General features: G+C 34.0%; 2 protein-coding genes across 2 annotated transcripts; both read left to right on the forward strand.

Moving 5' to 3' along the window:
- The first annotated feature begins 3522 nt into the window (after nucleotides 1-3522).
- On the forward strand, nucleotides 3523-6569 carry LOC132171615 ((3S,6E)-nerolidol synthase 1-like). The gene is made up of 7 exons (XM_059582985.1): nucleotides 3523-3770; nucleotides 3849-4119; nucleotides 4210-4582; nucleotides 4682-4900; nucleotides 4984-5122; nucleotides 5257-5505; nucleotides 6048-6569. The coding sequence occupies exons 1-7, from the start codon at nucleotides 3588-3590 to the stop codon at nucleotides 6336-6338; spliced, it is 1725 nt and encodes a 574-aa protein (XP_059438968.1). The 5' UTR covers nucleotides 3523-3587; the 3' UTR covers nucleotides 6339-6569.
- Nucleotides 6570-10676: 4107 nt separating this feature from the next.
- Nucleotides 10677-13120, forward strand: LOC132171670 ((3S,6E)-nerolidol synthase 1-like). The gene is made up of 7 exons (XM_059583046.1): nucleotides 10677-10897; nucleotides 11000-11267; nucleotides 11375-11747; nucleotides 11857-12075; nucleotides 12165-12303; nucleotides 12399-12647; nucleotides 12823-13120. Exons 1-7 carry the CDS (start codon nucleotides 10709-10711, stop codon nucleotides 13111-13113), a joined length of 1728 nt encoding a protein of 575 aa, XP_059439029.1. The 5' UTR covers nucleotides 10677-10708; the 3' UTR covers nucleotides 13114-13120.
- Nucleotides 13121-15555: the final 2435 nt, after the last annotated feature.

Consider the following 15555-nt stretch of genomic DNA (forward strand, 5'->3'; position numbering starts at 1 on the left):
CTCCTGGTTTAAAAACCACTTCTCAGAAGAACACTGAGAAAGTGAACAAATTACTTGCAGAACTGACCGAGTTAAAGACGACTCGTGCCAGTACCTCTGGTCAGAATTTTGCCATGGAAAAAGCTTTTTCATCTGATTCTGAATCCTCTGCTGATTCCACTGATTCTGACATCAAAGTTCTTGAACAAAACTTTGGAAAGATTGATAAGTGGGTTGCTTTAGTTTGAAATCTTTAAGATTTTAAACATGGTGCATAACTGTTTTTTCTAAACCTTCTATATATATATATATATTCTTTTTTCCGTTATTTTCTTTCATCACTACTAATTTTTTGTTTCATGGTTCTATAACTATTTATTCCTTTGATATTTTTATATGTTATATATGCTTGCTATGATCACGCATTGATTTTAGTTTGTCGTTATTACGTACGATCGAGTTCCGATTACGTACGTGTTGTCAATTTTATTACACGTACAACTAACTAAATCCCTACTTTACAAAAGTTTACCTTACCCTAAAGATAAAAAAGATTATCATATTAACTTTTGCCTGCTAATTATGCCTCAATTTTTATTGAGGCACCACCTGATTCACGCTGAAAATGACCAGTACTAGCTAGTCTGAATTATAGGCGTTGGAAGTATTGCCGGTCTAAATGGAAAAAGATGGATGAGAAATGAATGAGCTGGATTGTAACGTGTTTAATTTCTTCAGACGTTGAATATTCCCACTATGTACGTATCCTGACGACCACCAATGGTGGTCCTACGACCGTCCTTCATTTCCTCAAACCCTAATTCAAAGAAGGACATAATAATTTTCCACATGGGAGGCTGCAAAATAACATCTCTAGAGAAGGTGCAAAAGTCCTAATTAGTTTCTTTGAGCTCAGGATTTGTGGAAATTGAGTGGATGAGACCAATTGTACTACTGGCGAGGAAATTAACAAGGGGGGTATTAGTGGAGGACCAGTCTATTGGAAACTTGCAAGCAAGAAAAAAATGGTGGCCCATGGGATCGACGTTAGTCTGAGTATTGTCTACAATAATTGAATCAAGCACTCGATCGGGTGGCCGTCGATCATCTTGAGTGCTTCACATCAGCTTGTGAAGTACGCCGGCCACAAGTGCTCTGAAAGTGACTAGGGCTTATCTAACGACCAACTAATTTATTTATTTATTTATTTTCTTTAAGGGTTTCTTATAGAATTATTGAATTTTCGAAAAAAAAAAAAAAAAAAAAAAGATTACTCTTTGAACTTTTGGTTTTATGCAATCTATCCCCTCCATTAGTTTTTGACGTTAACTCCTACCGAAACCTATGAAAAATACCAAAAAAAATTTAATTTGAAATTAAGGGTAAATTTAGAATTTTATAAAAGTTTTAGGGGTAGAAAGGCCATTTCATCTCTTTTACTGTTTGTTTTACAGCCCGAGGGGGGAGATTGTATCAAATTAGAAGTTCGATGGATAAAATTGAGAGTTTTTCAACTTTGGAGAGGTATTCTCAAAACAAGTGAAAGTTCCGAGAATCTTTGCATGTGAAGTTTTCCCTATAATTTATAAGTGAAACACTAAATCCGATCCTACTCAAAGTTATTAGGAAAAATTTTCACTAACTTTAGAAGTACGTATCACCGTTTTTGTAATCATATTCTTGAACTTTTAATTTTTACAAAGTTTGTATCTCAAAAGAAATTTCTTTCAAAATTGGCCCTAATTCAGGAGCCCTTTTATAACCTAGCATAAACTCTTCTAAATCTATGATATTATCTAGGGAAAATTATACATAACTTTTTCAAACTAGCATCTCATTGTCAAAGTCCCCTTCAAACAATCAATTGTGTCAGGTCACACTTAAACTACTAGAAAAATGTCAATGCCTTCCAAGGACAGACAAAAAAGACCCTAAATTTATTTAATAAGACAAACATATTTCAATAAATTTGAAAAAAAATAATAAAAAAAAAAGAACAAAAAAGTAAAAATAATAAAAAATAAAGAAGTGATAGTTCGAAAACCAACTCCCAAAAAAGGCTCAGCCCCAGGTGTTGGAGATATTGGTTCAGCCACCCCCTTGGGTTTTTTTTATTTTTATTTTTATTTTTTTATTTTTTTATTTTTTATTTTTTAACAATTTTTAATTTTTTAGATTTTTCTTTTACTAATGGTATTTTTGTCATTCAGGTGGGCATTACTTTTTATTTATTTATTTTGTAGTTTAGGGAAATATTGACCCAATTGGTAGTTTATGAGGGACATTAATAATAAAGTGATACTTTGACGAGGGTATACCTACTGTTTCCTATTATTTATAATACAATATCTTATGGCTAAAAGTTCATTCTCGCAGTGACCATCGACTTGTTACTGAACCCATTTGGACCGAAATTGGGTGGTTTTCGAATTTTGACCCAAGGGGCCGGTATTGGAAATGGAATGTGAATTTGAGCCAAGCCAAATTGAATCGAATTTCATGCATAGACAGAAAAATTCAGGTTTAGCATCAAAAATCTCTTTTGCAGCGAATTTGAGAACGACAATGAAAGGGGCTACCTTTAAAACCCGAGATTTTGAGAAAAACATGGAGAGTGTGAAAATACGTACTAAAGGAAGAAAATTTGTAAAGAGAAGAAAAAAGGGAAGAAGAAGAAGAAGAGGAGAATATAAAGGAATACATCTTTATTCAGTAATTTGAATGTTATAAGAGAGAACAATACATAAGCATATGAAAGGAGCACATCCCATATATCATGGCGTAAATCATGAATTGTGATGAAGAGTAATATGCAATCTCATAAAACATAGAGAAGTAAATCATAAGATTGTTGCTTTGCTTGGATATGCTTGACTTAATCAGATTTTATCTTCTAATAGAGAGAACCGACGAATTAGAATTAGCAATCACAATTTGAAGAAGAGCTTGGTTTGGTTGATTTTGCGTAAAACTGTACATGGAGATGCGAATACGGTTTAGATATGTGATTATTAACTGTTAATTGGCTGCGGTTGATAACATAGGTCCGGCTGGGTCAATACCGATCGAGCGGGTTTTGCCCATTCCTACTCGCAATGGAGAGCACGTTTTGAAACCGGTCTACCCGGACAAACGCATTTAATGTTGTCTACATGTGGTAATCAGGACAGGCTCTCGGTAGGTGCTGAAAAAAGACAAGCACAAAGTAACTTCTCAGAATTTGTGCTTGGTCGGGCATATTTCACATCAATAATAATTTTTACTGTGTCACTTCAAAACAAAAAAAAGTATTTAAGAAAAACATTTTCTCTTTATTAAAGCAATAATACATTTTCTCTTTAGTTTCTATAATTTGAATTACCTGAGGTCACAAAAAATGCAGCTTTATCTCCCAACGTGTTACACGTGATCCAAAACAGCGGACGTACGTATACAGTGATGATATGTATGAAGCTTTTGATAAGTGGGCGCATGTGAAAAAACTATAAATAGGATCAAGACCATCTTCTTAATTACGTACCATAAAACTTTCCGAAAGAAAAATCTCCCGGCTCCCTCCCTCCCTCTCTCAATCACTAGCTCTGAGATATACTCATTTCTCCTCCTCCATGGCATCGACGACTGAATCCTTCTTTGCTCCTTCCAATGCCCCAAATTCACATACTGACAATCCAAACCCCTACAGCCTGAGCTCCATGACTAGTGCTCAACACTATTGGAGCATTGCTCATGATCTCACATCGGCTTCTCCTCCCTTAGAACCACACAACTATGGAATTAAACATGATATGGTATGTTTTGTGCCGTATTTTGTCTTTATCACCTTATTATTCAATTTTCTAAAACTGACACGGTCGGTCGATATGCAGGGTAGTGTTGGTGTCCAACATAAACAAAAAATGGAAGTATGCAGGCATGTGCTAAGGAAAATAGGAGAAGATCATACATTTGAAAGTTTATACATGATTGATGCTATCCAACGTCTGGGAATTGACAACTACTTTCAAGAAGAGATTGGAGCAATTTTACATGGGCATTATGTAAAATACGTGGCTCATGGCGGTGACTGCGGTCATGAGCTTCATAAGGTTGCTCTACGCTTTCGACTGTTGAGGCAACAAGGCTACTATGTGCCTGCCGGTCGGTATTAATTAATAACCTTTCTTTACCCCTTAAACCTAGCTTATTCTATATCTATATGTTAACGCCATTAATTATGGTTTGGAACAGATATATTTAACAACTTTAAGGGCAAAGAGGGAAAGTTTAACAAAGAACTGGCTGAAGATATTAACGGATTGATGGCTTTGTATGAAGCTTCACAACTAAATATAGAAGATGAAGACATACTTGATGAAGCTGGAAAGTTTAGCGAGCAGCAGCTGAATGCACGGGTGAGACATCTTGATGAGAGCCAAGTCAGAGTTGTTGGGAATACTTTGAGGCATCCTTACCACAAAAGCTTGGCAAGGTTCATGGCCAAAAACTTTTTTGGTAATTTTCAGCAGATAAATGGATGGCCGAATGATTTAGAACTACTAGCAAAAATGGATTTCAATATGGTCCAATCCATCCACCAAAAGGAAATTGTTCAAATTTCCAAGTAAGTTTAATATATATTGATCCACAACTTGATCTCATGCATAATTGCCAAGATAATTATTCACCTCTAATTAACGTAAATCTTTTTCATCATATATAGATGGTGGGCAGATCTTGGTTTGTCTAAGGAGCTAAAGTTTGCAAGGAACCAACCACTCAAATGGTACATTTGTTCAATGGTGTGTCTTACAGAGCCAGACATGTCAGACGAAAGGGTTGAGCTCACAAAACCCATTTCTCTTATCTACATAATAGACGACATTTTCGATGTTTATGGAACGATTGAGGAACTCACTGCCTTCACAGAAGCTGTCAACAAGTATGCATCTATATATCACAGGAATTAATTTTCTCTTCTCTTGCCCTATCAACCAATATTACTGATTAATAAATTGCACACAGATGGGATTTTGCTGCTCTTGAGCAACTACCCGAGTACATGAAGATATGCTTCAAGGCTCTTTACGACATCACCAATGAAATTAGTAACAAGATACATCAAAAGCATGGATGGAACCCAATAGACGCTCTAAGAAAGACGGTATATATATATGTCAATAATTAATCATACCATCTGAAAAGAAAAATATTTATTGTCAATAAAAATAAAGCATATATATATCTTCATGAAAATTATAAATATGACGCACATCTCCATGATTGTTGCAACTGCAGTGGGCGAGTTTGTGCAATGCCTTTCTAGTAGAGGCGAAATGGTTTGCTTCTGGGCACTCACCCAAGTCAGAAGAGTATTTGGAAAATGCAGTTATTAGTTCAGGGGTTCATGTCGTACTTGTTCACACTTTCTTTCTTTTGGGCCAACGTGTAACCAAGGAAACTGAAGATCTTGTGGATAACCTACCGGGCATTATTTCTTCTCCGGCCACAATTCTTCGGCTTTGGGATGACTTGGGAAGTGCCATGGTAAGCTGCCAATTATTAAGATATTCTTCTGTTTTAAAAATTCACCAAAATAGAACTAAAATTTGCCATATATCGTCTCCTTTATTGGTTTGTGTTTTTTGTGTGGCGAGTAAAATATCAGGTGATATTTTATGAATCTCTATCGCTATACTTTTAATTTCGACCGTTCAATCATATGAAGAACTAAAAACACGATACCACATAAATAATTTTTTTTTTTTAAAAAAAAAGATAAAGTACAAGGAATATAAATGAATGGAATGGTCATTAAAGTGACGTCCAGGCCATTTCTAGTCATTTGGCCGACATTTTTGTGGTGCCAGCTGCAGCCCTATCTGTACCTGCCACAGGAAACTTGTGTCGACTTGTGAGGCATTGCGACAATATTGTTGAGGACCCTCGGACAAGATTTTTAGACCAAAAAAAAAAAAAATTTATTACAGAAATCACAAGGAAATATTTCCTGAAATCAAAATATGTTTAATTATATTTTCAAAGAGAAATTGAAAATTCGTTACACAAAATGGTTGATGTGAGTACAGGATGAGAGTCAAGAAGGGCGCGATGGATCATACATAGACTACTACGTGAAGGAACACCAAGGTTGCTCCATCAAAGAGGCACGAGAGAAGGTTGTGAGTATGATTGCAGACGCATGGAAGCGGCTAAACAAAGAGTGCCTCTCTCCAAATCCATTTCCAGCAGCATTCACTAAGGCTTCTCTTAATATTGCAAGAATGGTTCCATTGTTGTATAATTATGACGACAACCATTGCCTTCCAAGCTTCCAGGAGCATTTGAAATCCGTGCTTTATGAAAGCGTCTCACTTTAAGGGAAAAAAAAAAATTTATATATATATATATCAAGCCTTTGCGTAATTTCTATATTGTAAACAGCTTTATTGGATGTATTAGAAACTAAGCCAATGAGCTGCCAGCCATCCAGTAAAATTACTCCTTCAACTTGATGTTCTGAAAAAGCCTTTATCTTCAATTCCCAAGCTCTTACTGTGTTAAGATTATGTATGTATTAGATATGTTTTTTTAATGGTTACATTTATATAAATCTATAATTTGGCCATAATTTATATTTAAACTGTTAAGTATGACCGGTTGAGAAGGATGAATTAAATCCCTCCCATTGGATGTTCCTCGAGTTTCTTCGGAGCCAAAGCTTCCTTGCCATAACCGCCATCAACTCAGATTCATCAGCTTCCAATTTGTGGTTTCCATATAAAAAGGAAAAAGAAAGAAAAAACACGTGCACAATTCTTTTCTCTTTACAAGTCTTTCACTCTCATTCCATGTCCCTCTCTCTCAACTCTCTCCACTATCGAACGTTAGCCTCTCTCTTCTTTTTTCTCTCCACAATCGACTCTCTCCACTTCTCTCTTTCTCTTTTTCAACTCGCTAACATTAACAAAAACAAGATCTATTGGCCAAAAAATTCAAATAGGAGGTAACCTTTTCACACCGACAATATTTTGTTTAAATTTTAAATTTTTGGCTCATAATTTTTAATAATTGAACCGTGCAAACTACAAATATTGAAAGGGTTTTTCATTTTTCTATTTTTTTTAATAAATTAAGTGTCTTAATGCATTAAGATCTCTCCATTTATTAAAACACGATTTTTCCTTAATTAATGCATTTTGATGACCGTTCTTTTTATTATCTCGCGTTTATTTCTCTCCCTCTCACCCTAAATCATGTCTGTCTCTCTCACTCTAAACACACATTTCTAGCTCCTTCTACGGCACGGCAACTACAACGTTTCAAAACCCTTTCTTATAGAAGTTGACGGTTGCACAAAGTTTATTTGATCAGTTTCATGAAAAGATATGCGATTGCAATTTATTTATGTATAACTTTAATTTTTTTTTATTTAAATGAGTATTTTTTTTTAACCTATAATTTTAAATGAGACATTTAAGATTAAATTATAATGAAGAATCTTGCGCATAGCACGGGTTATGAGCTAGTTTGTATAAACTCTAAATCATCATAATTAAGAGCCTTTTTGGAGCTTCCTATTGCATATGATCTATGGAAGAAAATTTGGCAGATGTAAGTTCCTAATGAAGTCAAATTGTTCGTGTAGAAGGCTTGCAATAATTTGTTGTCGGCAAAAATTGGATTTATTTAAAAGACAAATAGTTCTTGATCTTTTATGCACCATTTGTGGATTAGAAGATGAGACTAGCCACACATGTGCATTATGGAGGTGTCCAGTAGTGAAAGATACATAGAGAATATGTGCCTTATATATGTTATTGGATTTCTGTGAGAAAACAACAAATATGTTGCTAATATTACTCTTTCTGTAATTCCCCAGCAATTTCCACTTCTAATCTATCTTAATACAATTTTCTTTTTAGTGGATATAGTCATAGTTCCATATAAAAAGGCACTTGAATTTTTGAATTTAGAAAAAAACATAAATTTATTTAGTTGCATAAAACTTGACATATTTAGTTGCCTTAATATGATAATATCTACATCCTAGTCAAAAGTATATTAATGATATATAGGAATTGCTCTTGCAAGTGCTACATTAAGTTCTATTCACTCATCTCATTGATAAATTCGATCCATTTGTTCTACTGTATTAATATTGATATGGCACTCGAGTTGCTTGAAAATTTTGTGAGAAGGACCACAATTATGTTGATATTAATCATTTCTTTCCTAATAAGCAAGTAATATATATTCAGTTCCAACCTAATTCATGAGCCTTCGTAAAACCTGAGATAAACCTCACATGATATGATTGTATAATACACAAAATAACGATACCAAAAAAAAAACCTCAATTGTTAATCTAATTGTTGGTTTTTCCTGTCATATCATCTACTTGTACAGCAGTTCTAAGGTCAGATTGTATATATATATCTTTGATTGTTTTGGTTTTCATGAAGGGATCGATGCAGATTAAAAAAGATCGAACCACATTGTAATTTAGGAAACAAAATATGAAATTAAATGAAGATATATGATAAAGAAAAGTATCTAGAAATTGGGTCAAACATGCATGTATATAGCATAGCATTAAATGAAAATTAATATAAGATTAAGGCATCTAATCTTAATTAGGAAATGTGTGGAAGAAAATGTTGTCGTCCTTGAATAAACTCTATGTACAACAACCACCAATTTGGAGATATTGGAGATACATTAATTCACGTGGAGCCACACTAATTTGTATCGTGGAGGAGAGTAGTGGAGATCAGCTGTGGTGGCCGGCAGTACTGCCACTGTATGTTATAAACGAGTACGAAAATGACGCATCTCTCCTTCCACAACAACGATATTTCTGAGTTGGTTGGTTCACACGTCTTAATTTCTTCCGTCAAAAACAAAAAAAAATTCGCTGAACTTTTTTGATTTTAAAAAGGTGTGTCTGTCTAATGCCTTTTTTGGTCTACGTGTGTCACGTTTAAGACATTATACGTCGTATATCAGTCACCACTCACGTTCTCCGTCTGTCATCCACAAGCTGGTGAAAACAAGAAAAGCAAAAACAAAAACCCTAGCCATATATGCCATTGCCGGCTGCCCTACAATGTCTGAAACAACTGAAGAGACATTATATCTCATTGACAAAATGGGCAAATTACAATTTTTTTTTTGTTATTTGGTGGACATTGTTGCAATCTTTAGTTCGAGAGAGGGCATTACAAATTGAGTGTTAATTTTAGAAAATATGGGTACTTTTTCCTTTTTTTTTTTTTTTTTTTGAGTGTTGATGAGGGATCAAGGCACTGATATGACTTATATGTGACACATGTAATGATAGAAAATTATTAATTTTAACAGTAAAATAATAAAGAGTCCTATTTAAAATTTGAACAAAAATTAAAAATTCAGAGATTAAATTAAATAAATAAAAAATAAAAAAGGCAAAATTTTAAGTGCTAAATATGCTTTTTCCCCAACCTTTTTTAAGCATTAATCCTGGGATTTTATAAAATGATTTTTATTTAGTTCTCTTAGTAAGATTTAAATTAAAAGAAATGCTAAATATTATATTTTTTATCTCGTTCTCATCTAACTGAGTTGATGTGGGACACTGCCACATTGACTCACCTAGTGACTTGAACTAGATTGGAATAGAAATGTAGAATGCATGTAACTCTCTCTCTGACCATTCATTCGCATCTTATACGTGATTTTACCATATTGAATTAAACTTTATTTTGCAAAGAATTTGTTTTCTAGAACTTTTGACAGTCTTTCTTTACTTGATACTAAACGGTAATTGAGCTTTAATTAACAAATGAATCAAGCACAAGAGGCTGTTAATTAAGAAGCCCAAAGAAACAGAAGACAAATCTTGCAAATTAAGCAGAAGTGCTTCCCTAGCTACCAACAAATTAATGAACAATCTTATACGTACTGAAATACATATATACATTAAAGTTATTAAGTTCTAGGTTAGTACAATAGTGATAATAGAGACGCCGGCGTGAGTGAACAATCACTCACACTGGTTTATTATAATATAAAATATTATTAAAAAAATCTATAAAGAGTAATATTAAAAAAAATTATATTATAAAATAAACCGGCGTGAGTGACTGTTCACCACGCTGATGTCTCCATTATCACTACTAAGGTTAGTATCTTGGTTTTTAATTTTTACAATTAGCCTTACAGGTTTTATCCAACTTTTAAATAGACTGTCCATTTTTTTCGTTTACTTTTCAATACAAATCTTGTAAAATTTCAATTATCCTCCTAATAAAAAATATAAACAATTTTTTTTTTTTTTCCAAAAAAATAGAAGTGTCAAAACAGATCATGTACATGAAAAAATAATGTAAAAAATAAACATGGGTGGTAAGGAAGAAGACGGGTGGCGCCACACGCAGCACACGCTAGTACTAATTAAAATGGATGTGACGGGTGAAGGCCAGGGGAGTAGGAAGATGGTTACTTTTTAATTTGTATGATTTAATTTAACTAAAAACTAACTTGATCGAAGATCGATGCTGACAAAAAAGTCTAGACAAAAAGAGAGCAGGGTTTCAACTTTCAAATAGTATACTCGAGGATTAAAAACGAGAAACATGTGTCTTATAGGATTAAAAACGTTTCCAAAAGCATCTTTCGAATCCTATAAATAGGTTGCCAACAAGCTACTCGTACCATCAAAATTACAAGCCAAAACATCTCTCCTCTTGTGATTGCTCATTAATTCTCCATGGCACTGTCTACTAAAGCTTTCTTTGCTTCCTCCATTCCTCCAATTGCTCCAAAAAGAATTCCACAAACTCCCAATTCAAACCCCTTCAGCCTCACCTCTTTGCCTAGTGCTCACAAACATTGGAGCATTGCACATCAAGATAAAACTATTTTGTGGTCTACTCCCATAGAACGTCAACGTGGTAGGGTAAGTAATTGTGTGCTTCTTAATTAATTACGTACTTGGCTAAAACTTGAAGTACTCAATTCCAATTTCCAAACCTCACTCTCTTGGTGATTTGATCTGCAGGACGATTTTAGCCTCCAACATGAACAGAAAATGGAAGAATGCGGGCATGTACTAAGGAAAGTAGGAAAAGATGATCCATTTGAAAGTTTAAACATGGTTAATGCTGTTCAACGCCTAGGAATTGATTACTACTTCCAGGAAGAGATTGAAGCAATTTTACATAGCCAATATCTAAAATACATCTCTCATGGTGACTGCGGCCATGAGCTTCATGAGGTTGCTCTACGCTTTCGACTCTTGAGACAACAAGGCTACTATGTGCCTGCCGGTCGGTATTAATTAATAACCTTTCTTTACCTCTTAAACCTTATTCTATACTAGAATTGATTATACCTATATGTTAATTAAGCCCATTAATTATATGGTTTGGAACAGATATATTTAACAACTTTAAGGACAAAGAAGGAAAGTTTAACAAAGAACTGGCTGAAGACATTGACGGATTGATGGCTTTGTATGAAGCTTCACAGCTAGGAATAGAAGGTGAAGACATACTTGAAGAAGCTGGAAACTTTAGCGAGCGGCTCCTGAATGCACGGGTGAGCCAACTTGATGATAACCAAATCAGAGTTGTTGGGAGTACTTTGAGGCATCCTTATCACAAAAGCTTGGCGAGGTTCATGGTTAAAAACTTTATTGGAAATTTCCAAGACAGAAATGGATGGTTAAACGATTTACAGCAGCTAGCAAAAATGGATTTCAATATGGTCCAATCCATGCACCAAAAGGAAATTGTTCAAATTTCCAAGTAAGTTTAATTAATTATTAATGATCACTTGTTTTAATTACTTAACTATATTTCATTGCCAAGATAATTTATTCTCACCTCTAACGTCAATTTTTGTCGTCATATATAGATGGTGGACAGATGTTGGCTTGTCTAAGGAGCTAAAGTTTGCCAGAGACCAACCACTCAAATGGTACACTGTTTCCATGGCCTGTCTTACAGATCCAGACATGTCAGACGAAAGGGTTGAGCTAACAAAACCCATTTCTCTTATTTACATAATAGACGACATTTTCGATGTTTATGGATCGCTTGAGGAACTCACTCTCTTCACAGAAGCTGTCAACAAGTAAGCATATATATATATATATATCTATCACTGGAGTTAATTTTCTCTTCTCTTCCCCTATCAACTACTGATTAATAAGCTGCACACAGATGGGATTTTGTTGCTCTTGAGCAACTCCCCGAGTACATGAAGATATGCTTCAAGGCTCTTTACGACATCACCAACGAAATTAGCTACAAGATATATCGGAAGCATGGATGGAACCCCATAGACTCTCTAAGAAAAACGGTATATATAATATTTCTTGCTTATATATATATATATATATTTCATCCAAATTAATTTCCAACATCAAATTAATCTAGCTACTTTGTTTGTTGCAGTGGGCGATTTTGTTCAATGCCTTTCTAGTGGAGGCAAAATGGTTTGCTACAGGGCGGTCGCCGAAGTCGGAAGAGTATTTGACGAACGCAGTTGTTAGTTCAGGGGTTCATGTGGTTCTAGTTCACATTTTCTTCCTTTTGGGTCACCGTTTAAATAAGGAAATTGTACAACTTGTTGATAACATTCCGGGGATTATATCTTCCCCGGGCACGATTCTTCGGCTTTGGGATGACTTGGGAAGTGCCATGGTAAGTATAGGAAACATAAAGTTCGATCACATCCTGTTGATTAACTAAACCCTCAAACAAAACAGTTTTGGATTATTCAAAGACCAATTCAGAAGTCAACCTAGTTAATGTATCTAGTTCTTGCACATGTTTCTCATTGAATAATTTAATTAACATTTTAAACGTGTAATTGAAGGATGAGAGTCAAGACGGTCATGACGGATCATATATAGACTACTACATGCAAGAAAACGAAGGCTGCTCTATTAAAGAGTCACGAGAGAAAGTTGTGGGTATGATTTTAGACGCGTGGAAGCAGCTAAACAAAGAGTGCCTCTCTCCAAATCCATATCCAGCAACATTCACTAAGGCTTCTCTCAATCTTGCAAGATTGGTTCCATTGTTGTATAGTTATGACAACAACCATTGCCTTCCAAGCCTCGAGGAGCACATGAAATCCATGCTTTATGAAAGTTTCACTATGTAATTAGCTAATTAATATCATTTAAAATTACTCAATAATCTTTGTGTTCAGAAGAAGCCTATATATATCTTCTCAATTGCAATCAACATTCTTAGTCGTGAATTTAAGATAACTAAAATAAATAACAAGAATTCATATGTTTGTGAATCACGTGTTGTAATTTTAAGGGAAATTACAGTTTACCCCCTCAAAGTTGACAACGTTTTTCAATTCGAACACCGAAGTTTCAATTTTTGCAGTTCAACCCCCCAAAATTCTAAATTTTTGCAATTTGACCAATTGTATCCAAAACTTTCCATATTGCCCCTAATTTTTATTTTTTTATTTTTTATAAAAAAAATCCGGGTTGGCTCTTTGCCCATCTGGCCATTTTTGCACCCCCAATTTTTTTTTCATAAAAAAAAAAAAAAAATCAGGTGCAATATGAAAATTTTGAAATAATATTGGTCGAATTAAAAAAAAATTGAAATTTTGTGGAGGTGGATTGCAAAATTTGAAACTTTGATGTTCGAATTAAAAAACACTGTCAACTTTCATGGGGTAAACTGTAATTTTTTCTAATTTTAATTAATGATTCAAATTGTAAAGATTTAGAAATTATTTAATACGTATTATACGTAGTTGAAATTTTAAGATCTAATTAATTGGAAATTAAAATCAAGCGTTAAGATTAATTATACAAAATTTATTCCTAAGTTAGTTATAACGTATACATGTTTGACGAGGTGGCGTTTGTCATCAACGTGTTCCTAAGACGTACGTGGGACAGGGGCCAGGGTAATTGACGACCTCTTGCCTGATTGAAGCCGACTTTCTCGTGATCGATGGGGACCATCCGTACGTGTAACCGTGTTTTACGTTGCACCGATTATGCATGCGTTGAAAGTTTCCTCCACTAATATTTATTGTGGAGTTCGTTACTGTAGACAAAGCTAAAGATTCCCATGGGTTCCTACATGAAAGTACGAACAAACCTTAACCACATCTTCCTTCACTACCATATCTGCCCCAACAGGAATAGAGATACTCTGCTGCTTCATGTGTCAAACATTTGGCTTTTTATTTTTTTAAATTGAAAAAAAAAATTAAAAGAAAATTTAAATTCAAAGTATTAACATTAAATTTATAAAATTTTTTTTAGGTGATACCATCCCTAAATGGTTAATCTTCCACCTCTAAATTTTAGTTTTAAATCCAAAAATAAGTTTTAAAGCATTAAAAACTAAATATTAACTCATAAAAACTTAACAAAAAAAAAATAATAATAACAAATTTTTTATTATTATTATTTTTTAATATTTGTCCTACGCCCCACATAGCAGGACTCGCCCCACTAGATTCATTTGGATTTCTTCTTTTTATTTTACCAATTTTAGAAATCATTTTTTTTTAAACAGTTTTAAAAAGTTGGAGCATGAAATGAAAGAGGAGCCATTATATGGCAATGTTTGCACATATTTATGAATTTTCATAGATTTACCTTTTGTGATATATATATCATGATTTTCAGAAATGCTATACATTTAAATTTTTTTTTTTAAAAGTTGATTTCTAAATGGTGTGTTATCATCCCATAAGTTTGTCACATTCTTCCTAAAATAATAAATCTCATGAGATAATGACACATCATTTGAAAACTAATTTTTTAGAAGAAAATTTAGGATGTGTAACACTCCTCCATGATCATTTTACTTCGAATTGTTAGGAAGACTGACGAGCCATAATATAGTATATTGAGACTCCATGCAACCCAAAGCTTAATCCTATAAGTTTGGACTCAATAATATTATATTAACCCCTCACACTTCTTGCATACTTTTAATATGAGACTGTATCCCTTTACACTACACATATAATACCTAACAATATTTAATGATAGATCTACTAGGACTCAACAAACACTCTATTATGGAAGAGAGAGAAACTAAAAGACAGAGCCATCTTTACACTAGTTGATTAAAGGACTAGCCAACAAACACTCTATTATAGAAGAGAGAGAAACTAAAAGACAGAGCCATCTTTACACTAGTTGCTTAAAGGACTAGCCTACAAGACTAAGGCTAGCTTGTAGCATTTTAACTTTTTTTAGTTTTTTAACTATAAGGGCTAGGTTCTTGATCTTGGTTTAGCAGGTATGATGGTTTCATCATACTTCTTGTAAGCTTTATCTATATAATTATTGTTTAGCAGGTATTATGGTCCCATCATGCTTCTTGCAGGCTTTATTATTGCTAGCCGACAAATCTTTTGTTTGCTTTTTGGCAATAAAATGCGAGTGGCCAAATTTTCTTTTATTTTTGGCAAACTTACTTTTTACATTGGTTTACCAAGCTTTTTGCATGATCTTCATCCTTTCATCATGTGATAAGGTTATTGTACTTTTCTTCCTCTAGTGAAAGTGAAGAGATAGGGCTCTATTGTTATCGAGCACACATAGGTGTTCTA

Source organism: Corylus avellana, chromosome ca2, assembly GCF_901000735.1.
Source record: "Corylus avellana chromosome ca2, CavTom2PMs-1.0".
NCBI classification, from domain to species: domain Eukaryota; kingdom Viridiplantae; phylum Streptophyta; class Magnoliopsida; order Fagales; family Betulaceae; genus Corylus; species Corylus avellana.